Here is a 26801-nt window from a genome sequence, read left to right as displayed (position 1 = left end):
TGGACATCCAGAACAAGCGCTTCTACCTGGACGTGAAGCAGAACGCCAAGGGCCGCTTCCTCAAGATCGCCGAGGTGGGCGCGGGCGGCTCCAAGAGCCGCCTCACGCTGTCCATGGCGGTGGCCGCCGAGTTCCGCGACTCGCTGGGCGACTTCATCGAGCACTACGCGCAGCTCGGGCCCAGCAGCCCCGAGCAGCTGGCGGCGGGCGCCGAGGAGGGCGGCGGGCCGCGGCGCGCGCTCAAGAGCGAGTTCCTGGTGCGTGAGAACCGCAAGTACTACATGGATCTCAAGGAAAACCAGCGCGGCCGCTTCCTGCGCATCCGCCAGACGGTCAACCGGGGGCCGGGCCTGGGTTCCACGCAGGGCCAGACCATTGCGCTGCCCGCGCAGGGGCTCATCGAGTTCCGCGACGCTCTGGCCAAGCTCATCGACGACTATGGAGTGGAGGAGGAGCCGGCCGAGCTGCCCGAGGGCACCTCCTTGACTGTGGACAACAAGCGCTTCTTCTTCGATGTGGGCTCCAACAAGTACGGCGTGTTTATGCGAGTGAGCGAGGTGAAGCCCACCTACCGCAACTCCATCACCGTGCCCTACAAGGTGTGGGCCAAGTTCGGTCACACCTTCTGCAAGTACTCGGAGGAGATGAAGAAGATTCAAGAGAAGCAGAGGGAGAAGCGGGCTGCCTGTGAGCAGCTGCACCAGCAGCAGCAGCAGCAGCAGGAGGAGACTGCTGCTGCCACTCTGCTACTGCAGGGTGAGGAAGAAGGGGAAGAAGATTGATCAAACTGAATGAAAACACACTCACACACACACACGCATACACACACACACAGCCAGACACAGAGAAAATATACTGTAAAGAAAGAGAGTAAAAAGTTTAAAAAAAAAAAAAAAACTGTTAACTCCAAGGGCGCACCACCCACAGAACCTCCACCAACTGACAGTTTCTCTTCGTGACTTGCCACCCAGCGCTGGATGTTGTCCACTTTATCCACCATATGAAACAGTAAGCAGCTGCTAAAAACAAAAAACAAAAAAAAATACAAAAAGTAATAACATTATATGAACTGTTTCCTACTTGATTAAAAATATAAAGAACTGAGTGTTTATTTCCCTAATTAACCAAGAACTTTTGTACACGTTTAAGCTATTATTAAAAGTGTTTGCAAAATGGTCAAGATTATAATATTGCTGAATTATATAAAAGTCCTTTTCATGTTGAGCTAACATTTGACTTTAGCACAAAAAAGAGATATTTTAGAACACGTAAAATAATATTTTTAGTTTTTCTCATTTTGTTACCAAATTTCAAACCTTACATGGAGGCTATTATAGTATATTTGACACCCTATATACCTGTGATTAGAGATGTGTATATATATATGAGGGCTAGGCATGCTGTGTGTCTGAGCTTTGTCTAAATGTTATGCAGAAGTTTGTAGAGTTAAAGGTACGTAGGTTTAATTCATGCAAGGTAAACAATAAGTGCTCTCTTTTATACAATATGCATTGCATCTGGACCGTAAAAAATGGTCAGTGAAACTTCTGTGAACATGAAGAAATTATTAAAAAAGGCATTTAAATGAAATTTGCTAAGTTGTGATTTTTATGGTTGGAACCAAAGTTATTCAAATAGAAAAAGGAAAAGGAGAGAGAAAGATAGAGGAAATCTCCCATAATATTTTTATGCATCTGTTTGCTTTGACGGAGTAGGTGTTTTGTTATTATTGTGTATATGAGATGTACTTGTATTGTTCATAATATATTTTTTTTATTATATGTAGAAAGATTTTAAAAACTTAACTAACGTGCAGCAATTTCCAGTGAACCTGTACTTGGACATCAGGTAGTGAGTCTTTGTGGTCACTAGCACTGTCTCCTAAACTTGTAAGAGGTCTGCAGCTATCTTTTTTTTTTTTTTTTTTTTTTTTGCCAGTGCTATTAACTTATGTAGACCTGTTAAAAAGCAGAGCAACACAATTATAGTTATCCTACTGAGCCATGGATTCTGAGTTTTGTTTTAAAAGTGAGAGCCAAGTTGGTGTGTGTAAAGGATTTCCATGTAGCTGTGGTGCTAGTTATTACTGGCTACATTATATGCTAAGTGTATTTATGTTCCCCAAATGTACAAGCCTTCTATCAAAAGTATGTTCTATAATTCATATATTCAAAGTGTAGGGTATGAAAATGCAAAGCTTAGGAGAGCACTTTACTAAGCTGGTGTCCTCCATACTGAAATTGTTTGTAACGATAGTCTTTTACAGATTTTCATTTAAAGATGTTTGTGTGCTTTTAATTGACAACTAACTTCTTGCTGCTGTATAGTAAAATATTAATATATTTTTATCATTAAACTGCTGCATGACTATCATCTTTGAGTGAAGAGAAAATGTTATAAAAAAGATGCCTTAAACAGTACATTTTGGTTTGGAATTCTGTAGAAAGTATTTTGGTAAAAAAAAAAAAAAAAAAAAGAAAAGGATCTTGGAACTTATCTGGCAGAGAGCTCTGGGGATGGAATTGTTTCTTGGCAAATCCAGCCATATAGATCTAACTGCTGTATGTAGAAGACTCCACCTGTAGGAGGGGAAAGAAGGTGCTTCTCTTATTGTAAAGCATTGGCCTGGGAAGGTGAAACAGTTGTCTTTTTGAAGGATTTTTTTTCTGCTGGTTCTTTGGGTTTTGATTTGGTATTTTTAAGCTCCCTGGTTGAGTGTGTTGTCTTTGTTTTTGAGATCTACTGTATGTGTTGAATAACAAGCTATTTTCATTGTACTGTGCATTTCCCCGTTAAATTGTTTGCTTTTAATATTCATACAATGTTAAATATGAGGTGACCGTACAGTAGTTAGGAGTTTCTTTACTTACAAAATCACTGGAATGATTAAATTGCTTTTCCCCTTCCCCAAGGTGCATTTTTCTTATTTCCGTATAGTAAAGTTGAGCTTTTACAGTGCACAATGTGACATTTGGAATGCTTATCAACTGCATGTAAACATTAATAACCTGCACTTTTTTGTCTTAAGGTTTGTTGAGCTGTTTTGTTCACTGTACTTTAACTGTGATATGGAAAAGACTGCATTCTCTGTGCTATTACTAATTAGGAAAGAGAATTGCTTTGATTTTGTCTCTTGTTTACTATAACTTCTTACAGTAAAGCCTTGTACTACAGGTTGTTGGAGTACTCCTAGATCAGTGTTTCATAGTAGCCAGCAATAAGTAGTGCAAGTCAACAAAACACAGCGAACTTAGGCAAAGTGTCCTTCCTTTGAGATGTCAGTTCTTTCATGAGGTTTTCTTTAGGGTCAGAGTTACCTAAAGTGAAGCCTTTCTTAACTTACAGACTTCAGATTCTGCTTGGAATCCTACCGGATCAAGAAGCACATGTATTGTGCAATTATCTTTACACTATAACAGTTGAAAACAATCTTACTAGGATTTTGAAACCATGTCTGATTTATGATCAGTGGATTTAAAAAGAAATCCACATGCAGATCTTTTAAGACTTAAGAGATGATCATAGGAAAGACTAAATGACTGTAAAGATGCTTTTTTTTTTTTTTTTTTTTTTTGAAAGCATCTCACTTTACCTCCCCACACACCTTCCCAGCCTTCCTTTCTCTACTTTCCTTTTTCATCTTTCCCCTACCTTCCCCCTCCCAGGTGCTCGGTACTTTACCTAGGTTCTATATCTCAGTGTTTTATGTTGGAGTTTTTCCTTGTTTTTATTTTACTAGTTGGTAAACCCTGTTTATGCTGGAAAAAAAATGGTATATTTGACCATATGTGTTATTCATCAAAGACAGTATGATCAAATGTGCCAAAAACAAGCAAACAAAACTTAATTCCTGAAGAGTATGCCTTATTTTTATTGATCTATTGTCTTATAATTAAGGTCCAAGAGCTTGGTTAAACTATGTTATTGCCTAAGTAAAAGAAAACTTGAATATGCATTTCAATATTGACATTCTTTAAAATGAGAGACACTGTCAAGTAATTTAATCCAGAGGTCAGCCACCAGATTTGAAATGCGTGTGTGTGTGTGTGTGTGTGTGTGTGTGTGTTTGTGTGTGTGTTTGGTGTTGTTCATTGTGAGGTTTTTTTTCATTTTAAATCACCAAATCTTTTTTTAAGCTACTTTTTATTTGTACCTCCTATTTATCATGCTGATGTTAGAAGCAGTCATCCAGCCACAGAGGGAGCTAAAGTTAACTAACCAGAACTGTAGAAATCATTATACTTGCCTTTGACAACAAAGGAAGTTCATAAGAAAAGCCATATCGGCTTTTCCTCTACTAAATACAGATTGGAGATAGATGCATATTTGCCAAATGGAAAAACAGAATGCTATAGTCAGGAAAGACAAACTGTTTTCCAGCTTCTCAAAAGCCATGGAAAGTAAAAACCAAAATCAACAGGGAAATTTAAAAACCCTTAAGTCTCACTTTCTAGTTGTCCTGTGCAGGTGTTGAAATTTGACTCAAAATGGAAAGTGTATCAGTGTTTTTTAGGCCTTTATATCCAGAGATGGGTAACTGTTCCAGCTTGATTTTTCAGGTAATGGAGAAAGCTGCTAGCATTTTTAAACCCTGCCTAAGAAGACAGATAATTTCATTTGAGAGCAAATACTTATTGCCTTGAAAAATAGCACTGTAATAGCCTATGGTAATTAGTTTTAGAATAACCTTTACCCCTTTCAAACTATGCAAATTATTAAATACGTGTAAATTAGAGTTCAATTAAAGAGAGATGAACTATATTGCAATCAGATGGCATTCACAAACTTAACTGGAGCATATACAAATAAAATATTAGTTTAAGAGTTTTTTATGCTGAAAGAAAAATATAATTTAGCTACCTATTCTAAAAATGGTGAATATTATTAATATTGTATAATAAGACTTGGAAGACTGCCTCCTTTTTGAAGAGAGAGATTAAGGATTTTTATAATTGTTTTTCATCAAATTTTAATATTTTTGTCAAATTTTTAGGTATTTAATTTGTAAAACAGTTTGCTTTGTACTGGCATACAGAAAATAGGGTATTGATTTTAAACTTTTTGAAGCCAAGTGATCAAGTACATTTGTAATAAAAGTCAATGGATCTATATCAGTTGTACTCACTGTTTTCATTTCTTATTAACATAGGGATGCTATACTTTTTCTGCAGGAAAATGGAACTAAATTTGGGTGGAAGGGAGGGGGAAAGATAAATCTGTTGATAGTGAGAATCTGGGTGGGTAGGATGGCCCAAGCACTTTATATCATTTATAAGTCAGTTAAGAATTAATACTGTATATTTTAAAAAGATGCCATGCCAACTATTTTCTTCCTGGTTTCATATGGAACTTGGTGTTTGGAGCAGTTATCTCATTGGTTTTTGTTTCTGTGCTTTAACATTCTGTGTTTTGGCACTGTGAAACTTTCCAAACTAACACATTTATCTTTTATGACATTTTAATTTATCTACCAGTGATGGTGACCCCGCCATGAGCATTATTATTTTTATCTCCCGTACATGGCTCACACCCTCTCTTCTACAGTATTCCCACACATTTTTTTTTTATGTTGTATTACACACACACACATTTCCAGATGATTTTAGAATGGAGAGTTTTGAATTTTTTTTTTTTTTTTACTATTTTCTTTTTTGGTTCCAGGAATTAAACTCAGGGCCTTGCTCTTGCCAGCCAGGCGCTGCACCACTGAGCTCTATCCTCAGCCCTCTGGTAGCTTTCATAGTTCCACAATTTCATTTAAACATGTGAATGTACTTGTAAGATTTTCTTCCCCATAAAATGAGATACTAAGTCTAATGACTTTCTTCCTTTTCAAAATTCTTTTGAATATCAGAGTGAGCTCTTGCTTTCTATATAAAAGAATGCTAAAACAAGGGCATCTTTAGCAACTTAAATTTGAAATGATGATGACTCTGATTATAACATTTATACTTGATTATCCCTAACTTGGAATGTCATAATAGTTTAGAAATATATGTATTATATACTTTGTCATGAGTGGGATAAATAGGAGAGAGACTATTTTGGAATTGCTTAAGCAAATTCACCAAAGTTGTTTGCAAAATTGTGTTAAATTTTATCAATTTGTCATATATTTCTATTTTCTTCATTGTATATTAATCAGATTTAGGCTACTTGTAATGAAAAACACCATAAAACCAAAGTGATCATTGCTATTAAAATTAGTTTCTACCCAGCAGTATTAATTACCATAGAATCATCTTTGCAGACTTTGCAATGTACTTTTAAGAAAAGGTGATTTTAATATTTAAGAAATTATTTTATCGTAAAGCAAAACCCAAGTTTAAGGCCTAGGCCATTTGGCTTTTCTTTTTTTTAATGAAAATTTCATTAATGTGGGCTAAGTGAAGATGATCTAGACTAGCACTAGTCTGAGTCAGGTAGAATTTCAAGATGCAAGACCAACCAGGTGAACTGTGGAAAATGTGATAGGTGCCAAGCCAAGACTTTGTCATCTTTCATTTGCCAAACTGACTACCAGATTTTGATGTTAAAGGATATAGACAATTTTTTTTTTTTTTTAGGAAAGCTGAGTATGGCAAAGGTTACTTAGTAAAAGCATTTTTTAAACAAGAATTTCTTAGCTACACATTCAATATTTTATTTTATATCCATATTACATTTGGTATTTATTGTTTCCTTTCTTTTTCCTGACATCCTTTGCTGTTGTGGTACATTGTCTGACTGATAGGTAGAAACATGGTGGTGATTGTCTATGTAAGAGTTTTATGGATCAGAAATAATTCATTAATTTTGGAGTCACAGGATTTTTGTGCTTTCATAAACATGTTTTGATGATTACCAGTGATTTACTTATTAAATTTTTGTAACACTTAATGAAAAATTTTTGTAACACTTAATGAAAAATGTTTTTATTTAGGGTCTACTGTAATAATCAGGAGACTTCCAAGTTTAAGAACCAAGACCTTCTAGATTTGTGAAAAAAGTGGAAATATTCTTGCTAGTACGTATTTTGATCTAAGATATATTAACCAGAAGGCTTCTAGGAAGATGTAAGAAAAGATAATGTTTTAAAGTGTCAGTTAAAGTTATGGCATAGGTGGCTTCTAGGCACCTTTACTACTCAAACAGTGACTACCATCAGGTAGTGATTTATTAAACTTATATTGAGGTGGGTCAAACTCCTAGTCAGCTGGAGTAGATTGGCAATTTCCAGTGCTAAATTAGTTGTGTTGGCGGCTTTAAGCTATCATTTATTTTATACATCTGACATCTTGTTTCTCCTAGACTTTTTCCTTGTTTCTTTCTTTTTCTTCTTTATTCTTGTCATAGGCCTGCCAGTGGCATTCAAGCTTACCCTCTTCAGAAAGAAGTAAAGAAATGGCTGACTCCTGCCTTAGAAAATAGCTAACTGATGATCCACAGAGATTTCTATATTATGAGGTAATGGGGCAGTTTTTTCTGCTGTTTTCCCCCTTGAGATTTAAATGGACAATTTGAAGAGCATCTAAATTAGTGTGAAGAAATTTTGAATTGAGCGTAAGAAGTATGTGTCTTTTACTTAAGTTTCTGGGAACTGAGACATTGGTTTGGAAGTTTGAAAGCAAGAAAGGGAAAGCTGTTTAAAATGTTTGTGGATGGAGGTATGAGAAGTACATAAGGGAATGGTTTGGATGTAAATTGGGAGGAGTTTTTATTGGATTAGGAAAAGATGCTAAGATGAAGTCTTTATGGAGTTGTTTGCTAAGAACAATTAAGTTGATCTTTACTAAGGAGGTTTCAGTAATGCTGGAGAAAATGGGTTCCTTGTTGGTTGAGAGAAAACTGTTGGTCAGTAGCTAGTTATGATGATGATGTTGATGATGATGCATTATACAAATCTGTTTCTGTGTATAAGATGTTTGCTTTTCTGGGACAAATTTAAATAGCATAATTGGAATGGCAGCTTTTCTAGTAATGGCAAGTTGGTGCTAAGGACTTAATATTTTGAAAAAAAGAAGATATAAAAGTTTCAAACTTTTCCACAGTTACCATTTTTAAACTGTCAGTAATATTTATCTTTACAGATTATATTTTCTTGGGCTCTTGTCACAGTGTTGTTTACCTTCAGATCTGTGTCGAAAGAGCCTTCCTATTACATAAACTGTAGCATTTGGTCCATATTAATTTCTTAGAAGTATCGGGTAAAAGCACTAAGTTGTAATTTTAGGTATCTTATCTGTTTCTTTTACATTTATACTTTTGGCAACCATTTAATATTGTGAACTTTCTGATGCCTTCATAATACTGTATTTCTGAAATTAGACGCTATGTTCCCTAAACTCATGTTTCTATTTGTTTTTCCACCTTTTCTCTTATTTTAAAATTGTAGACTTCCCAAGAGTTTGTTGGTGGTGGCAGATGTTAATTATATAATTTAGTATATCTTGGAGGTTCTTTTGTTCCTTTATAGAGTGAGATGACCATTTAATATTCTGTCCCCATAGTCCCAAGAGTATTTTAAATTATTTAAGATAAAGAATTGCTATAATATTTTTAAAAATTACATAATTCAGATATATTTGGATTAACTCTTTGTTGGCAAATTTAGTATGAATTATTCCCATTGACTTTGATAATACTTTTAAGTTCCATTTTAATCAGGTCTCTGTACATTCATTTTAAAAATCTCTTTAAAAATAACCCCCAAGAAGAGGTTCTGATTTTGTACTTGGAAGGTAATTTTCCTTTCTTACACATTTCAACTTCATTAACAATAGGGTGATTTTTTTTATATTGCTTATTTTATAAAGTTAGCACTTAGTATAATTTTCACATTTTATTGTGTGTCACATTTTAAATTATAATACAGTAACATACTATAACTTAAGTCAGTGCAGAGCCTTCTTAAGTAGCCCCTCCCTTAGGAATTGGTGTAAAAAGAAGTGAATTCTCAAACCTGTGTCAAGAACCAGTGATTTAAATAACTCTGAGACAAGTCTTTGAAAGGCTTCCTTGAGTCTAGTCAGTGGAAATAAATGATAGCCCATTTCCATGCTGCATAGCTATTGGGGTTTATAAAGTTGTCAGTATGTAAAAGTAGGAAAGACTATGTAAAGTTGCCTATAAAATTACTATTTTTCATTGTTTGCACTATATATCTTTGCACTTGATTTTTTGAAAGTTAAAGACTAGTCACTTTCACTTTTGTTTCTAGTCTTTTCTAATTTCTTGCAGAATTATGTTTTCAATATCCCTCCTAAAGCAAAATGTATATGCAATTAAATATACTTTTTAAAACTAAGAAAATATTTAATTTTAGATATGTAATACAGAAATTTGTTTTGATAAATATTTTAATAAGGCCCTTGATTTGCCAATAAAATCCTTTGTAAATGTGAGCTTTATTAAACATTTTAAATAAAGTAAAAGCTTAGGATAGATTTGTCTTTGAGATCTAACATCCAGCCTCGGATAGCCTGGTTTTGGAGTGTTGGTCTGTTTCCACTTTATTCAGTGAGGCCTGAGTCTTACTGGGTACATGCTTTAAAAACTGGAAGTGAAGTAGGTGGCAAATAGCATCTGCCTCTTCCATATAGTTTTTGATGATGTTCCTATAGTTTCTTCATGATCTGTATGATATAATTGGTATTGCAATAGTCAATTAAATGACTATTGCTTTTTGGAATTCAGGATTGACTCATGTTTGGGGGGGTTGCAGCTTGCAGCAAGGGATAAGAGAACCAGAGACAGTCTTAAAACCTTAAAGAAAAGAACAAAAAGTGTACCTGTAAGCATATTTTTTTTTGTCTTAGTGAGATTGTGTAACACAGTGTTCATAATTGCAAAAAAGAGAAGATTTGGCAATAATTTTGTCAATAGAACAGAGAGATGTGTTTTTGGCTAAAATTGGCTTTTTTAAGTTATTTAGTTATTTCATTTAATATTCCTTTCCCCATAATTTTTACATACTTAAAACCGACAAATGAGAGGCCTCTTTCAGTTATGGCTTATTTTCAGAATGTCTGAATATGTTTCTGGAGAGAAGGGAGGTGTTTTAATTCTTGACATACTCCTCTCAGCATGTTTTGCTAGTCACCCTGGATCTTATATTTGCAAATTTTGTTGAAAATTTGATGGTGTATTTAAAATGAGAATGTCCTCTATAACATGGTGTGAATGTTTGTGGCCAGATTCTGTTGTGGAACCCACAGCTTTGTTTTTAATTTGACTAGAAAATTTAACTTCCATTGTCTAGATTTTAGGTTTATCTAGTGGAATTGTAGTTACCTAACTATGAACCAGTTTGGGGGTACAAAGGTTAACAGATGTGGATTTGACTCTACATGATCCTATACAAATCACAAGTTAAAGGCTCACATCATCACAGTTACCTAATTTTTGTGTTGTCAGGTCTTTAAATGTGGATGATATTCAGCATTATATCTATGAATTTCCTTTAGGAAAAGAGGGAAACTCAGTCTCCAAACTTTTTCTTGGAGGCTAAATTTACCCCATATGGAAAAAAAATTTTTAGAAAGTGCTTTATTTTTAAATGGAGTTTAACCAGTTTAATTTTTTTCCTAGTTTGAAGAACTTAATTCCCAAATATGAATAAAGAGAGAGATCAACATTTGCCTCCCTCAACTCTTTTTGGAGGCTATTTTTCATTTTCTGCCCCCAATTTCCAATCATGGTATAAAATGAATTACGGGTATTCCTCTAAGTCCCTGTAATCCTTTTTGGGGATCATAGATACCTTTGATAATCTGACAAAAGTGATAGACCCTTTCTCCAGGAAAAAAAATGCACATACACAGATAATTTTTTGTACAACCTCAGGGGCATCACACGTCTTCTGAAACCTAAGTTAAGGATCTATGCTCCAAGTAAACTCTGTAGAGAAAATTCTAGTGCAGATATATGATAAAATTAGGAACTATTGGCTTAAAACATTTCATATTGCAATTATTAGATGGTGGCCCCTACTAGCAAAATGTGATATTGCAACCAGCTTTGTTAGACATTCTAACATCCAGACAGAAAGAAAAAAGAAGCAAAATTCTGAGAGCTACTTAAAAGGAGTCAGGGCATCTCTAGATATGGGAGCCATTTTTGGTTCAAGGCGGGGGGTCGGGGTGCCTGACAACTTCTAGCAGGGTAGAGTTTGATAAACCACAATGCTCAGGATGCCAAGGGGTTAGCCATTATCTTAACCCCTTCCTCACCAAAAGATTTTAGTTTTGTCTGTTGGGAAACAAGATGTCACTAGGGAAAAAAGATTTGCCTTACAACTGCTGGAACACATCAGTCTGGTGATGTATGTATGGGACACTAGTATTATTTTTGAGAAGGTGCATAAAACCAAAGTAAATTATTCTCTATGTAGAACATTATTTACTAGAAATATTTGTTTGAGTAAATTAGCTTTGACAATTTTTACCAGTAAACATTGGTTTTATTTGAAACTGGGAATCCAGTTTATAAATAGGATAGTTGATATATCCATTCTTTCCCCCATGTAAAGGATCGTTTAAAGATTTATGCATACTTTTTACTTCCTTGATGCCATGGGATTGGGGGGCGGGGGATCTTTGAGTCAACGATGACAAAATGTCAAATTTAGTCAAATTTAAAAATCAAGAAGCAGCACTTTAAGTCTAACTCTACACCATTTTAGTGCATGTGTTAGTTTTAATAATGATTTTTGGTGCATGCCTTTGGGCTTATTCAAAAGTGTACAATAGGAAAGTATATTTCCTTTCTTAGAAAGGAGATGTTTTTCTACTTTGCAACATGTGATTATAAAAATCTTCCTCTGTGGGAAGATTAACCATGTATTGAACTACTGAGAAGTATATATTTTTAGATATACAGAAGGAATCTACATGGAGCAGCATTCAGACCTATATAGAAGTCATAGCATTCTGTATAGGACCAAAAAGGAAGTAACGTTAAACACTTAAACAGACCTTGTTGGGTAGAAATACCTTAGATCTTGCATTGACTTCCAAAATGAATATGCCACAGAAGTTTGCTGAAACTTTTGTTGTTTGAATTTTCTCTGTCAGTGTATTTAACCCAAAATACTACAGCTTTGGGTTAGCACATATGTAAGAGTCAAAAACAAAACTAAATAGATCAGTCTGGTTTGTCAATCCAGCTTGACTGAAATAAGTACACTAATCACTTGCAACGTGAAAAACTGTCCAACTCCTCTAAGGTTTTGACATAATAACCTTGGCTGATGTGGGAAAACTCCCACTTTGATTTCTGACCTGACAGTGAAGATTCATGCTTGACATGATTTCAAACCTGACAGTGTCTGTTTAAGGAGCCATGGTACAGTTTGCTAATTCAATCCCAGATACCTGTTGATTACCTGTGAGATCTAGAGTCCAAAGTAGCCAGCAGCCGTATCCCTGAGTGCTCTGTGCCCATCAGATAAAGTAAGCAGGGTTGGGACAGATCACAGCTCGGATGATTGACCTCAGGTGATGTAGACAGCCCCAGATTCAACAATTGTATCTGCATTCTTGGGAGTCGTCACTGAACTAATGTCCCACACTGTGTTACTTAACATAGATGCTCTCTCTTAGTAGAGGCCTAGAGCACACATGCGAATTGCTTGTGGTACTCAGAGAGGGGGTGCTAACTCTGATGCCCTGGCCAAGCTCCAGTTTAGGGATGTGGGTCTTCTTGTCATTCTAATTGGAAATGTGCATCACTTCCCATTTTTCCTGTTAATCTCAATGCAAACTACACTAGTCTGTTTCTTTGCCCTGGTCCCAAGTCTCTAAGATACTGGTGTGTATTATATGGGCCAAATTCATGCCTTATCCCAATGCACAAGGGTTGAGGAATGAGTGAGCTTGGTGTCAGGATGCACTGTGACTGGAGGATGAGCTCTTGTGATGCTAAGGGAATGAAATTGGCCCTCTTTTAAGCATAATTTAGGGAATGTGCACTGGCCGGAGGCTTCCAGCCATGAGGTATGAGCTGAAACCAATTTTCCCTCTTATAGCATGATGAGGAAATCTGTTGGGTTTTCAGCGGTCAGGGAAGGCCGGAGTTCTGCAGCTTTAATCTGGGTAACTGAGGCTGGTTTGAGCAAGACTTTGGTTAATTAACTAGGTTCTCAGATGCCACAGACTCCGTGAGAAGTCACCATTATTTTCAATGGTTGTGATAGAATTTCCCCCTAGTAGCCATTATTTTAAGATTATATTACAGAGTTGCTTTATTTTGAGCTTTTCGTGTATACACAATCCCAAACTGGAAGAAATTTTTAAAAAGGAATCCTGCTGTGAAAGGTATATATTACTCTAGATTTTTCTTACTGTAAATATTGTAAGATTGTAATACTGTCAATATTTTATTAACCAACAAATGTTAATCTATGTGAATTCAGACCTATTTTAAATGTGCTTCTTATTTACTGTGTGTGGTCCCTGTTGCTGACAGTATTAAGTTATATTCTGATGTAAGATTAACTTTATTAAAGAATGTAAACATTAATGTTTCCTTATGGGAAAACAAATAAAGTATAAAGAAGACAATTCTTTTCATTGAAATATACTGTGTATTTACACTTGCTAGACCCAGCACCACTTACAAATTTAGTACACTGTTCAGAATTTTAGTTAACACAGCTGACATGATTGTTCTCGATTTGAAAGTCTAAGAGTAGATATTGTTGGAATATAAACAGTTTGTATTTGTCTGCTGTGAATCATCATCTTGAAATTTCTAATCAAGTTTGTAAAATTTTTATAGTAAAACATTTTAATGACAATTTAAAAATTTATCTTCTCTAAAGAATGGTCAAAACAATATCCTTTCAGGAACAGAATTGTTCTTTATTATCTTTCCAAAATGACTTTGGTTAAATGGACCAGATGTACATTAGTTAAAATTTAGGACAAAGTTGTTGATATTCTTTGAGTTTACAAGTTAATCCTTATTGGAGATGTGCCAATATATAGCAGAATATCATTAATTTGCACTCTTTGGGGACCCCATTCAAGAATGTTGACTTTTGCCAACTAAAAAAATAAGCAAATGCAATTTAAAAAGTAAATTTGAGCATCCTGTATTAAATATGTGCAGTTATTATCACATGAAGAAGCGCAGTGTGTTGGCTGTAATATAACCATATTTGCTGTCATGTTCTCCCATCTCAGTGCTGGGAACTCACCATGTGGAAACCAAGCAAACGTGTTGTGCATCAGCCAGCTTGAGTTTGTTCAATATCAAAGCTGAAACTAGCGAGGTCTGCTGTACTGCTTATTGAAGTATTGTGATTCTTTTAGGCATTGATTCTTACAAAATATATACTGTAACAGTATACTTTGTACAGATTTAAATTTTATTTGGAAAAATGAAATAAAGTAGGCAAAAAAATAAAGATGTTTATTTTTCATGTGACTATATAAACAGATCAGTCTTTTGTTTCAGTGCTTTTGGTGGGGAGTGGTCGGGTGGCTCTTTGATTTTTATTTTTAATGATAACTATTTTTAGAACTAGGCAGCAGGTATACTGCTTGCTCATTATAATCATTAAGTGGCTGTGGCATTAAGTTGTTGTTTCAAGCTGTAAGATTGCTACTTTCTATTTTATTAAAACAAATTTGTTTATTTTCAAGATTTTATGTGACTAGCTCCCTGTCTGGCTTCTTGAGTCTGTTTTCTCTGATGGTGCAAGAGTTAATGAAGCCATCAAATTGGAGAAGGAAAATTTTTTCCTATAGTTCATGTTATTTCCTGTGGAAGGTTTTCTGTTTCCTGTCATTTTAAATTTGAAGTTGACTTAGGGTAGTAGAAAAGGTTAACAGGTGAGTCCATCACAAGAGATAGAATCCTCTACAGAAAATAGTTGTGCTTTAGAATAAGATCCACTGGGCCTGGGATTATACCTCAGTGGCAGAGTACTTGCCTAGCATGCTTCAGGTCCTGGATTCAATCCCCAGCACCAAAACAAACAAACAAAACCTCTTAAAAATCATGACAAGAGAATGATCTTTCAGAATATTTTTGTTTGTTTGTTTGCTTCTTGAGACAGGTTCTCATTATGCAGTTCAGACTGGCCTTGAACTCACTAGATAGCCCAGGTCGGCCTCAAACTCACAACAATCCTTCTGCCTCAGCCTTCCAAGTCCTAGGATTACAGTGGTGCACCACCACACCTGGTTTTTTCAGGATAGTTTCATTGGAAACTCCTGGAAGAGCAGATTAACTAAAGAGAACTACTCCACATTTTAAATAAAAAAACTAGTAAAGACCTCAGATACATATTTTCATCAACTGCTAGAAGTAGAGTTTGAAGTTATTTGTTTTTGAAACAGGTGTTTTGTAGAGCAGACTGGCCTTGAACTCACTGTGTAGCCCAGGCTAGCGTCAAACTCTCAGGGATCCTCTGGCATAAGCCTTCCAGGTTCTGATTTTAGGATTATAGGTGTGCACCACCACACCCAGCTGAATTTGATGTTTTACTTGTAGCTTGCTCCATTTTATCATTTTTGATGTTTTTTTACTTACTTTCAGGCTGGATATAAGGAAGGCCGAGAATAAGTAGGTCTCCAAGCTTCTTGGCAAAAATTTTACTGTGGCATATCTTCCAATGTTATTTAAATATACATGACAATCATATTCTAAAAACTGATGCATCATTCATAGTATTAGGGTTTCAGACTTCCCTAGATGAATCCTAAGAGAATTTGTTATTGTAATTACTGTTTTGTTGGTTTTCTTGCTAAAATAGCACCTGTTTGTAAAGAACAATGGGATTGGAATAATTTCCACACCTGACAACTACCAGGTCATAAAAACAAGAAATTTTACTATCAAAAACTAAAGCCAAGCTGGGGATGCTGGTACATGCCTTTCATCCCAGCACAAGGCCCTGGGTTTAACCCCCTAGTATTAAAAAAATCCAAGGGTGCCACTGTTTTAGAGAGGTAGGTGGAGTGCCTAAGAAACTAGTTTTCTTTAGGTTCTGTGGTGCTTCTGATTTTAGGATCACAAAGAAGACAGTTGAATACTTCCTGAAAAGAGAGGCCAGATTCTGCCCTCTCCTCAAGGTGGGATAAGATAAATCTCTGGGTCCCAGTCTGAGAGGAATGTTCTGAAGAACATGAGGATGTGATGAAAAAATTAGCCAAAATTTGCTTCCAGTAAATATATAGGAGTGAAAAGCCAGGGACTAGGCCCATTTGTAACTGTCCTGTGGCCTTAATGTTGTAAGACTCCAAACAGGACCGTGATCAACATGTCCAGCAGTCAGTGTGAGAGCAAGAGGCCTTGAGGGGAGGTCCTACTAAAGGGCCACAAGGGGAGCATCCCAGAATGGGATCAGTATGATTACAAGGCAAGAAGGCTAGTAGGGCCATAAGGCCCCTCAAAAAAGGACTCCAGCATAATGTGCTCATGAACTTTTTGTCACTTTTCTTTAGCACTCCTTTTCTACCATGATATAATTGGCAATCTTTTCCTACTCCCACCTCCAGTGGATATAAACCTTCATTTGACCATGTGGTATGTAGTGTATTTTGGCACTTTTGCATGGTTTTTAGAAACCTCTTTGTTGCTAGTTCCAGTAACAGTTGCTTTCTAAGCAAATAGGACTTTTTCATTTGAGGTACTGGGTTTTGAGAGAATTTCTGCTCTTTTAGGATCAGAGGAAAGGGATCCCTCCTTTACAGTGTCAAGACCGCTAGCTCTCCTGAACTCCTGCACATACCTCCACCACTCGCTTCAGGATGTTGCACTACATTTCTGGAACTTAAGTAGGGGGAGCCACATCTTTTTCCTGAAAATGGGGATTCCACCTTAACCTTGTACATCTCCAGTTTTCCTACCAACATTGATTTTTACTCACTCTGATTTGTTCAAATCAAACAATTAGATACTTAGATTGGCAGTAAAGGAATGTCACAAACAGATTCATTGAATATTGCAATGTTTAAAAGAATAGGATATTCCCAGCATATAGCCAGCAGAGTGATTCAATTAATCCCATATTGTTGGCATGCTGTCTCTCCCATCCTGCTGGACTTACACCACAGAATTCAGTGAGCCTCCCATGGAGATTGGCAGTGGCACAAAGGGTGCCACCATCCTAAATTTTTCTAAAGTCACCATTTTTTTAAACCTTAAATGCTTAAAATACTCAAGGCCCAAAGCTAAGCATTTTACCTAGGTGACTTCATTTCATTCTTACTGCAACACTATGAGATAAGCACTATTATTGCCCCCATTTTACAGATGAGAACAGTAAGGTACAGAAAAATTAACATGCCCAGTGCTCTACAGTCAGAATTCAAAGTCCAAGTAGGCTGATACCAAAGCACATCCATGGTATCAGTTACCCTTACTAACTAGCTGCCCTATGAGGTTCTGCCTCCACATTCCCTAATATGTAACATCTCCTTTGACATTATCTTACCTCATGGTTTATTTATGGTCTGGTCTGGTCTGATTGGGTTGGATTGGGTTTGGTTTGAAACAAGGCCTTATGCTCACTAAGTAGTCCAGGCTGGCCTTGAACTCACAGCAGTCCTCCTGCCTTAGTTTCTAGAGTTCTGGGATTATGGGTGTTCGCTACCACACCCAGGCACTCATGGCATGTTTAGCAGGACAGTACACCCAATGTTGCCTATACAGCCAAGAGTTCCTCTGCATAGCTCAAAAGCCACATTTCCTGTTCTGGAAGTTGATTCATAAATGAATCCACATTTTCATTTCTTCCTCCCTTTCATGGGGAAATGACTTACTCAGAGCAAGTCTGAATTAAACTATTAAATGGCTCTGTCTACTGGTCTTGCTTAAAGTAAGCATGGCCCTGAGTACTATTCCTGACAATGACCTGAACAAAAGGTTCTGTGAATGAGGGTCTTGAACTTTGTCTCACTGAGTTGTCAGTTTCCTTCTATTTGCCAGATACTAGCCCCTTGCAAATACTTTTTCTTCCTTAGAGCAGAACTTCTGTCTAATCCCATGTGGCTTTAGATGTAAGCTCAATAAAAAGGGTCAGGAAGCAGATTCTAGTAGGAGAGAACCTGGGTGCTTCCAGATTCTCCAAACCTCACTATTCACCAACAGTTGGCCACTAATTGGATCAGCTAGAATCAGTTGTGTAGTTTCCAGCTGAGTTTTGCTTGGGCTTTTAAGTTCCTGGAGGCATTTTCCTGTGCCCTCTAAAATGTTATTTCCCAGATGTTTCATGACCTTCAAGGAGAGGTCTAGAGTCTCTCTCCAAACGCTTCGGCCAAAAATAAAATCTCAAATTTCTCGGGATTTAGGGGTGCTTTAGAGGGCTGTGACATCTGTTAGAACTCTTGTCTGAAAAGGGAAAATCATAATTTGAATTTGAACCCTTCATGATTTTTTGTATCCTCTAAAGCATGGTTCTGAAAGTATGGACCCTGAACCAAGAATAGTAGCTTTCCCTTGGAAATTGTTGGAAATACATATTCTTGAACCCAATCCCAGATCTACCTAATCAGAACTCTGGGTCTGGGGCCCAGCAATCCCTGTTGTAATGAGCCCTCCAGGTAATTCTGATGCAGGGTAAAGTGTGAGAACCACTGCTTCCTAAAATAGAAGTTCTTTAATTTTAAATTCTAGAGTCTTAGGTTTGAAAATCTGACAAAAACTTGGGGCTCTTTCAGCTGCTTCCCAGACCTCTAACTCCAGGGTTAAAAATTCCTAGTGTAGAACTTAGCTTATCTGTACCTCTGGCTTCTACCTGTGCTTAGCACCACTAGAAGAGCAGTGTTCACATACTCTGTCTTTCATCCATGTAACTTCAGGGTGTCACGGACAATGTGCATCCCATGCCAGCAGACTCAGGGGTAAGGGCTTGCTGCTCCCTGTGGGTGCTGCAACTGCACAATAAGCAAAATCCAAATGTTCATGCATGAGCCACCATGCCAGAAGTCTGGCTCCACATAGAAAGGTGACTTCTCTTGGAGCTGGGAGCCCTTGTCTGAAGCAGACTGCTTTAGCAGAACTGCTAAAACCTGTTGAGCTGCCTATGACAGTGCTGGTTAGGACAGTGCCCCCTTGATCACTGGGTACAGAAGTAGACTGCAGCTCGCTCTGTAAGTAGCAACTCTTAGGGTCACCCAAAAGAAGAGCTCCCAGGTTAGGGCCCAGCCTTTGATTCCCTGGCTGAAAGCATCTCCTTTTATCTTCATAAAGTGTTTTCACCCGAGCAGCCAGTGAGTACGGCTTAGCTTGGAGCTGGTATTCAGCTTTTCCTCCACAGTCGTTCTTGGGCCATGACTTGAACTGTCACTCAGAGAAACCTTACTGGGAAAAATCTCGTCTCTAAAATTGGGGCCTCCTAAGAAGGAAACTGACTACTGAGCTTAGGCCACCCTGTGAATCTCTCAGTCGGACTGGTAGAACTGCTTCCTCATTCTGAGAGGTAGCCCAGTGAAAAATGGCCTATTTCTGCACTCGTTTCACATATCTGAAGCTTAATTCCTTCACAAACACATTTTTCCCCTCTTAGTTTTGCACAGTGCAGTAAAGAATACCACATACTCAGATTGCCCAAATCAAAAACACAGAGCGCATTCCAGACACTAATTTCCTTCAAAAACACCTGGCCACAGCGCTTCCCCTATACCACTGTCACTCTAGCCCAGTGGTTCTCAAACTTCAGCCTGCATCAGAATTTACTGAAGGATTTGTTAAAATACCTACTAGTGCATGGACTGGGAGTCTTGCAGCTCAAGGGGTACAGTACTTACCTAGCATTTGTGAGACATTTGAGTTCCCTCTCCAGCAGCACCCCAACACACACACCAGAAAAACCCTGCTGGGCCTGGGCCTATCCCCAGTTTCTGATTCAGCAGTTTTGGGGTGGAGCCTGAGAACTTGCATTTCTAATAAATTCCCAGGTGATACTGAATCTGTTGCTCCAGGAACCACACCTTGAGAACTATTGCTCTAGCCTGTCATATCCAAAGTGTCCATCTGTCCCTGTTTGCCTGATATCATCATGGTTATGCCTGTTGTTCCTGCTTAATTTTTGTAGCATTCCTGTTTACTTGCACAAGTATTCCAGTTTGGATGACATTATATGGTCACCCATTTTCTTACCTAAAGCCTTCTCAGTGGTCTCCCTACTGCTGTTCCGCCTTCTGCAATCCATTCTCCACACAGAAGCCAAAATAATCTTTTAAAAAATGTTAATTGGAACCAGTCATTATGGCACATACCTGTAATTCCAGTTATTTGGGTGGCTGAGGCAGGAGGATCACAAGTTTGAGACCAGCCTGGGCAACTTAGTGAGACTCTGTCTCAAAATAAAATTTTTTTAGAAGGGCTGAGGATGTCGCTTAAAGATACAACGTTTGCCTAGTATGTGCAAGTCTGTGTTCCATCCCCAAGGGGGGAGTTAATTAGATGGTGTCACTCTCCTACTTCTCACTCACTTAGGATAAAAATCTAAGTTTCTCCTGTAGTTACAAGATCACTAGGATCTGGCCCTTCCTAGAGCTCTCCAGCTTTCTCTCCTTCCTTTCACTCCCTTGTTAAATTTCTTTCAGGCCACATGGTTGCCTTTCTGTTTCTTAAAATACATGGAGCCACTGTTACCCAAGAGCCTTTGGCTTTGCTCTTCTCTCTTCCTAGAATGTACTTCCCCCAGATCCTCATATGGCTGGCCATTTTTCACAGTCAAGCCTCAGCTCTCATGTACCTTCTCCAAAGAGGTTTCCCTTGATAGCACAAACTGCTGCAGCCCCTTAAATCCCCTCCCTTTGTTCTCTGTCCAGCTTTCTTCTTAGTGTCCATCACTGCCCAAATTATCTTACTCATTTTTTTCTGTTGATGGTCTGGTGCTGTGGATAGGATTCATCATGATCTCCCCAGTGCCCAGTCAAGTCTGGGATACAGCAGACAATAAACATCTGATGACCAAGTGACTGAACTCTAGTGAGTCTGGGCTACTTCTAGGAGTCTGCTTTGCCTCTGGGCTGACTTCCTCCTGCTCTTTGAATGAAGGTTCTATTCTGTTTTATCTTACCTTTGGCTAACAGGTGACATGTAACAGAGGCCCTGAATATGAATCAATTTTCAGTGCCAACCTCTTTAACTTCCTGTACCTTTTACCTCTATATAGATCTCAACGCCTTCTCTCCTGAGCTATTTCATCTCCTTATGAGGTCCTGAGGCAAGGAGAAGTAGCCCTGGACTCAGAAGATAGGTTAATACCCACCAAGTCACCAGATGTCCCCAAAAGAACCACTGGTTGGAGCTCTAGCCATTCAGCATATACTTGGGAGCCCTTGATCACTGGATACATGATAAATAGTCTTCTAGGCCTTTCTTTTGGTGAACCAGGTACTTATCTCCCTGGAATGCAGTTGAGTAAATGGAGACTAGCTGTTCGAACAGAAATATGCCCTATTCCCAGATGCTAAGGGTAGGAAATGCCTGGTAAAGCCTGGCCTCCACAGAGTATCAGCACCACTAGTGATACTGCCAAATTCCAGCTCCTCTAATAACCCCTGTGCCTCATATCTTTAAAATGGGAATGATAACGACTAAGTCCCACCAACAACTTTTCAGGGATGAAAAAATCTAAACCTGATTCTAATCTAAAGTAGAAATGAGGTTCCTGGGCTCAGCTGAGTTTAAATCATTTTAGGCTCCTGAATAAAATTGGAGCTATATAGGGGCTGGGGATATAGCTCAGTGGTGTAAGTGCCTGCCTGGCAAGTGTGAGGTGGTGAGTTCAATCCCCGGTACTGCAAAAAAATAAAAATAAAATTGGAGCTATGGAGTATGAACTAAAAAAATCAAAGTCATATAGGAGGTAGAACTCAAAGATTCCCCAAAGTGAATCTCTTTTAAGAACTAATCTACTAGCCAGGGGTTGTGGTGCGTGTCTGTAATCCCAGGGCTTGAGAGGTTGAGGCAGGAGGATTGCCATGAGTTCAAGGCCATCCTTGGCTACATAGTGAGTTAGAGGCCAGCCTGAAGTACACAGTGAGACTTTTTCTCAAAAAGCCAAAAACAACCAAACCAAACCAAACCAAAACAAAACAAAACAAAAAAGCAGGCTGCTTCTCAGTGGGCAGGGAATGAGACAGAGATCACTGAGCATTTTCAATACCTTTGTCTAAGTCTTAGTCTTTGGGGAAGGAGCAGTGAAATGGAGGTTAAAAGAACTAGGTTTGAATAAGTTACAGTGCTGCACACCTATCATCTCTGCTGCTCAAGAGGCTGACGCAAGAAGATCATGAGTTCAAGGCCAGCGATGGACAGTAAGACCCTGTATAAAAAAATTGAAAGCTTAGGTTTGAAATCAGGCTTCAGTGCAAATCCAGACTCTATCACTTACTAGCAACTCTACTTAACTTCCAGTCTCAATTTTCTGATCTGTAAAGGATAACAAGAATGCCTACCTCATTTGATTGTTGGGGAAATTCAGTGAAATAACTTATGTCTAGAGATTATAGCACAGTACTTGGCTGGCACAAGATGATGTTTAATAAATGCTGCTATCATCATTAGCCTGATTGTTACTTTACTGATTAAAAGGGAGACAAAGAGAAGTTGACAGTCAATAAAGCCTTCCTCTCCAGCAGCTTCTGCCTTTTAGGTAGAGGAACAATGCAGAAGGACCAAGTGTCTCTCTAGAATGAGTAGTGAGTCTTTATCTGAGCCCTTCTCACTACACCTGTGAGCCTATCCTCATGCTTTTCTCCTGCTACCCCAAGAACGTAGTCTGATGGAGGCAGACCTATATGGCTCATGTGCTTCAGTGGGCTGTTTGTATCACTGAAAGCTCTAAAAGGTTCACCATCACTATTTTGACTCTCTCTTCACTGATCTGGTTGTATGCTGCATCAGATTTATTTTTGGCTTGTCACTTTGTGTCTATGGTCTAGACCTGGGGGTGTCTGAGGTTTTCTGGTAGGGGTAGAGGAGAGTGTGAAAAACAAAATGTAGTCCTGGTCTAGGACAGTGAGGGCAAGCCTTTTAGAGCTTTCAGTGATATAAACAGCCTGCTGCAGCACACATGCCATAGGTTCACCACCACTGGTCTAGGAGCTCTGCTTCCTTCTAGCTATGGGCAACATCTCTGCCATCTATGAAGGCATGAAATGACTAGAGGTCAGTGCTAAATATTAATTCACCTGTTGGACATCTAAGATAGCAGTTAATCAGCCCCAGGAAATAGCTTTGGAGTAAGAAAAGGAGTGATTTACCATTGGCAGGAATGCTTAATCGGAGATTTATGGAGGTTTGTAAAACTGAAATTTTATACAAGATCACACCTGTATGTACACTGTACATTTTTTCCAAGAAGAGAATCCATAGTTTTCATCTGAACTCTCAAGAGAAACCACACAGTCCACATAAATGTGTTCAGAATCACTGGTCCTGCTTTGAAAGTAGAACCCTTCTCCATGGAAACTCTGTGGGGCTGCATCCAGCCTGGCTGATTGTCAGGGCTATTAGTGAAACAGGCCTGGAAGCAGGGTTGCTTGGGCATCAAGGGAGGAGAGTTACTCTCCTCTCTGGACCTGTGTTAGCTGACTGGAGCTTCCCATATCCACTTGGGAAGTTGGAGGTTTTCAGATCACTACCCACCCCTTCTTTCCCTGAAATTGAGTTGCAGTTTTAGAAGGCACTATAAACTGCCATATTCATGGCAAATGAGTGGGCTGTTCTGGTGTCATCTCAGAGCTGGGAGGTGGGTGACTTTCCTCGGTGTGTGTTGGTATTGTAATGGTGGCAAGTGCAGAGTCCTCTTCATATTGCCCTTCCCTGAATGCTTGGTACATAGGTGGTACTCAGCTGTTTTTTGGATATTGATGTAAAGGGTTTGATGGCTTTCTTTCTGCAGATACTGAATCTAAGATCCTCCATTTTTTTAATTTCCTAGGGAGCAGTGGTTTCTCCTTACCCCTGTGGCATCCTTTCATGCAGGGTCAGGTGCCTTAGTTTTATGCCCCACTGCTTACTCTTAACCTTCAAAATTCTGAAACATTTCTGAAAGCCAGGTGGGGCCCTGAGAGATAGTCCAAGGCTTCTTGGAATATGAATCCATCGTTGAGGCTACTCTCCAATTTGGGCCAGTCTTGGTACCCTCTCCTGCTTTCTTAAAACACTTCATTCTTTGTCATATCCCCTTCTTCCTGTTAGAAAACAGCACCTACCTCCCTGCTGAGAATCCCCCCCCCATTCAAACTCTAGATATACATGCTCAACCCAGTCTATCAATTGGTATCAAATGCCACAGGATTTCCTAACACTTGAATGTGCCCATCACCCTACCTGAATCAGGCAAACACCCTGTGAGCTGAGTCAACTCACAAGGGGGAAGTGTGGGTCGAGAGTAGCTGAGCACAGTGACTCCCAGGCTCCCTGAGGAGCAGACCCTGATCCCCATAGGCTGAGGTGACTATGATGGCTCTGCATAAAAAGTTTCCCTTTGCTTTGGGGGCCTTGTGTCAGTGTTCTGTAGACACAAAGCAAAATGAAATCTGAGACATAGGCTTCTACCCTATCCATCCTTTCGTTTCGCTTCATTTTGGTTTTTTGTTTTGTTTTTTGAGACAGGGTCTTGCTATGTAGTTTAGGCTGGCCTTGAACTCACTATGTAGCCCGTACTGGCCTCAGCCTTGTGGTGATCATCCTGTCTCCACCTCCCAAGTGCTGGGATTATAGGTGTGCACCGCCACACCTGGCTCCCCCTCCATCTTACTATGCCTTCTGCTCTTCTGCAACCTGGTCCACTTAACCCATTTATTTTGAACTGGCTTTTGATAACTATGACCCAAGTTAGCTCTTGATTGTATGATTCTAGGGCTGCTGGACAATAGGGTAGTGTTTGCCTCCTCCTGAACTCTAATTTCTGACAGGAAATTGTAAAGGAGCAGACAAGTCTCCAAATCTCAGTCTGCTCCCAGGCAGGATAAGCCACCCCTCAACCTACGTTGACTGATCTGTTTGTGTGTGTGTTTTACCTCAAATAATAATGCTATAGATTGTAAGAGGCTTTTAATTTTGAGATAGTCAAAATATATTATTTTTTCCTTTATGTTTTATATTTTATGACTTTAAAAAAAGACTTCCAGGTTCTGGGGATTTAGCTCAGCGGCAAAGCGCCTGCCTGGCAAGCACAAGGTCGTGAGTTCGGTTCCCGGTACCGGAGAAAAACCAAAAAACCAAAAAAAAAAACCCCAAAAAAGACTTCCATATCTACCAATAATAAACATATTCTCCTATATTTTCTTGTGCTTCAGTTATATTTCTATGTTAGTTCTTCAGCCCATATGGTGTGAATTAGGGATCTATCTCCCCCCTTTGCATCACATGCTGCCCAGCATTGTTTATTCTGTATGTCTTCTACAATATCTTGAAATACCACTCTTCTCCTATTCAAAAGTCCCAAAAATACTTGTGGGTGCTTTTTGATTCTGTGTTCTGTGAACTTTTTATATTCTTGTAGCAAGACTGTACCATTTAATGTAGCTTTTGTTCATAATAATTTTGTTAATAATAATTTGATGCAATGTATTTTTCTCCTTTGCCCCTAAATCATTTTGCTATTTTTACATATTTTTTCATTCCAGGTATACTTTCTAATTATGTTTCTTCTTTCTCCTCTTCCTCTCTCCATCTCTTTCTTCTCCTTTTTTTTGGGGGGGGGGCAGGAATTGAACTTGCACTTGCCAAGCAGGCGCTGTGCCACTGAACTATATCCCCAGCCTCTTCTCCTTTTTTGAGACAGGATCTCACTTTGATGTAGCCCAGGTGGACTTTGACCTTGTGATCCTCCTGCCTCAACCTCCAGAGCACTGGGATTACAGATGTGGTGCCATCATGCCCAGCTCTTGTTTAACACGTTCTATTAGGATTTTTGCTGGGATTTTAAGAGAGAGTTTATATGTTTACCATATTGAGTCTTCTCATTCAGAAACAGAATATCTTAGCTGTGTTCCTAAAGCCCGCAGGGGAGGCATTCTCTTGTCTCCTGACTCCTGGAGTCCCTCAGCTTCCCTGACCGGGTGCCCTGAGCCACCACTTCTTGTATTGCTGTGTTCTATGATCCTAGTTTACTCATTCCTTCATTCCACCCAGAGGTGGATTAAACAGTTGAGCATTTGGTTTTGCTCAGGAGTTCTGAGCTTTGTGTTTTCAAAACCCAAAAGAACTCCTGGGGGAGTATCTCTTTTCTTTTCTCTCCTGCTTTTACATCCCATTCTCAGAATTTCCCTTCTTAATCTCGCTCCTAAAGGAATTTCAGTATTTCTAATCTGGAATAGGTCAGCCTAGCGCTTACTTTAGCGTAGACTTCCCTGAGAATCTGGTTGAGCTGAAATGCAACCCCTCATTGAGACCTTCTCTTGCTTCACATTGTTCCGTGTCGTTCCTGAGCTTTGCCCAAGTGAGATGGTATCTTGGAAGAAGAGAAAAGTTCACAAGGTACTTGGGAGGATAGTACTATTCTTGGTGATCCTACACCAACTGCCACCCTAAAAGCAAGTGCTTATGATCCCAGATTTTCTGAAAGCACTAGCTTATGGTGCTGTTTACCAGCCTGAACTCCAGAGAGTATCTAGGAATTCCTAGGGTTTTTTTTTTTTCCAGTGCTAGGGAATCAAATCCAGGACCTCCTACACGTGAAGTGAATGTGCTGTCACTGAGCTACCGCCTCAGCCCCATGTATATATGCATTTATGTATATTTTATTTTAGTCTTTTTTTTTCTGGTACCAGGAATCGAACTCACGACCTTACGCTTGCCAGGCAGACACTGTGCTGCTGAGCTAAATCCCCAGCCCCTTTTTT

General features: G+C 38.7%; 2 protein-coding genes across 2 annotated transcripts in view; both read left to right on the top strand.

The window, feature by feature from the left end:
- The window catches only part of Pura (purine-rich element binding protein A), a gene marked incomplete in the record, with an annotated part of 9723 nt that extends 6817 nt beyond the window's left edge, over positions 1-2906 (top strand). The window contains 1 exon segment of the mRNA XM_013512869.1: positions 246-2906. Coding sequence (XP_013368323.1) covers positions 246-782 — 537 coding nt within the window.
- A 2746-nt stretch (positions 2907-5652) lies between these two features.
- On the top strand, positions 5653-14409 carry Igip (IgA-inducing protein). The gene is given in 2 exon segments (XM_013512930.1): positions 5653-14117; positions 14120-14409. Coding segments are annotated over 2 exon segments (159 nt in total). The 5' UTR covers positions 5653-14083; the 3' UTR covers positions 14245-14409.
- Positions 14410-26801: the final 12392 nt, after the last annotated feature.

Source organism: Chinchilla lanigera, unplaced genomic scaffold (genome assembly GCF_000276665.1).
Source record: "Chinchilla lanigera isolate Chin_1 unplaced genomic scaffold, ChiLan1.0 scaffold00017, whole genome shotgun sequence".
Lineage (NCBI taxonomy): Eukaryota > Metazoa > Chordata > Mammalia > Rodentia > Chinchillidae > Chinchilla > Chinchilla lanigera.
The sequence above is the reverse complement of the archived record's forward strand: the minus strand, read 5'-3'. Positions and strand labels throughout refer to the sequence as shown.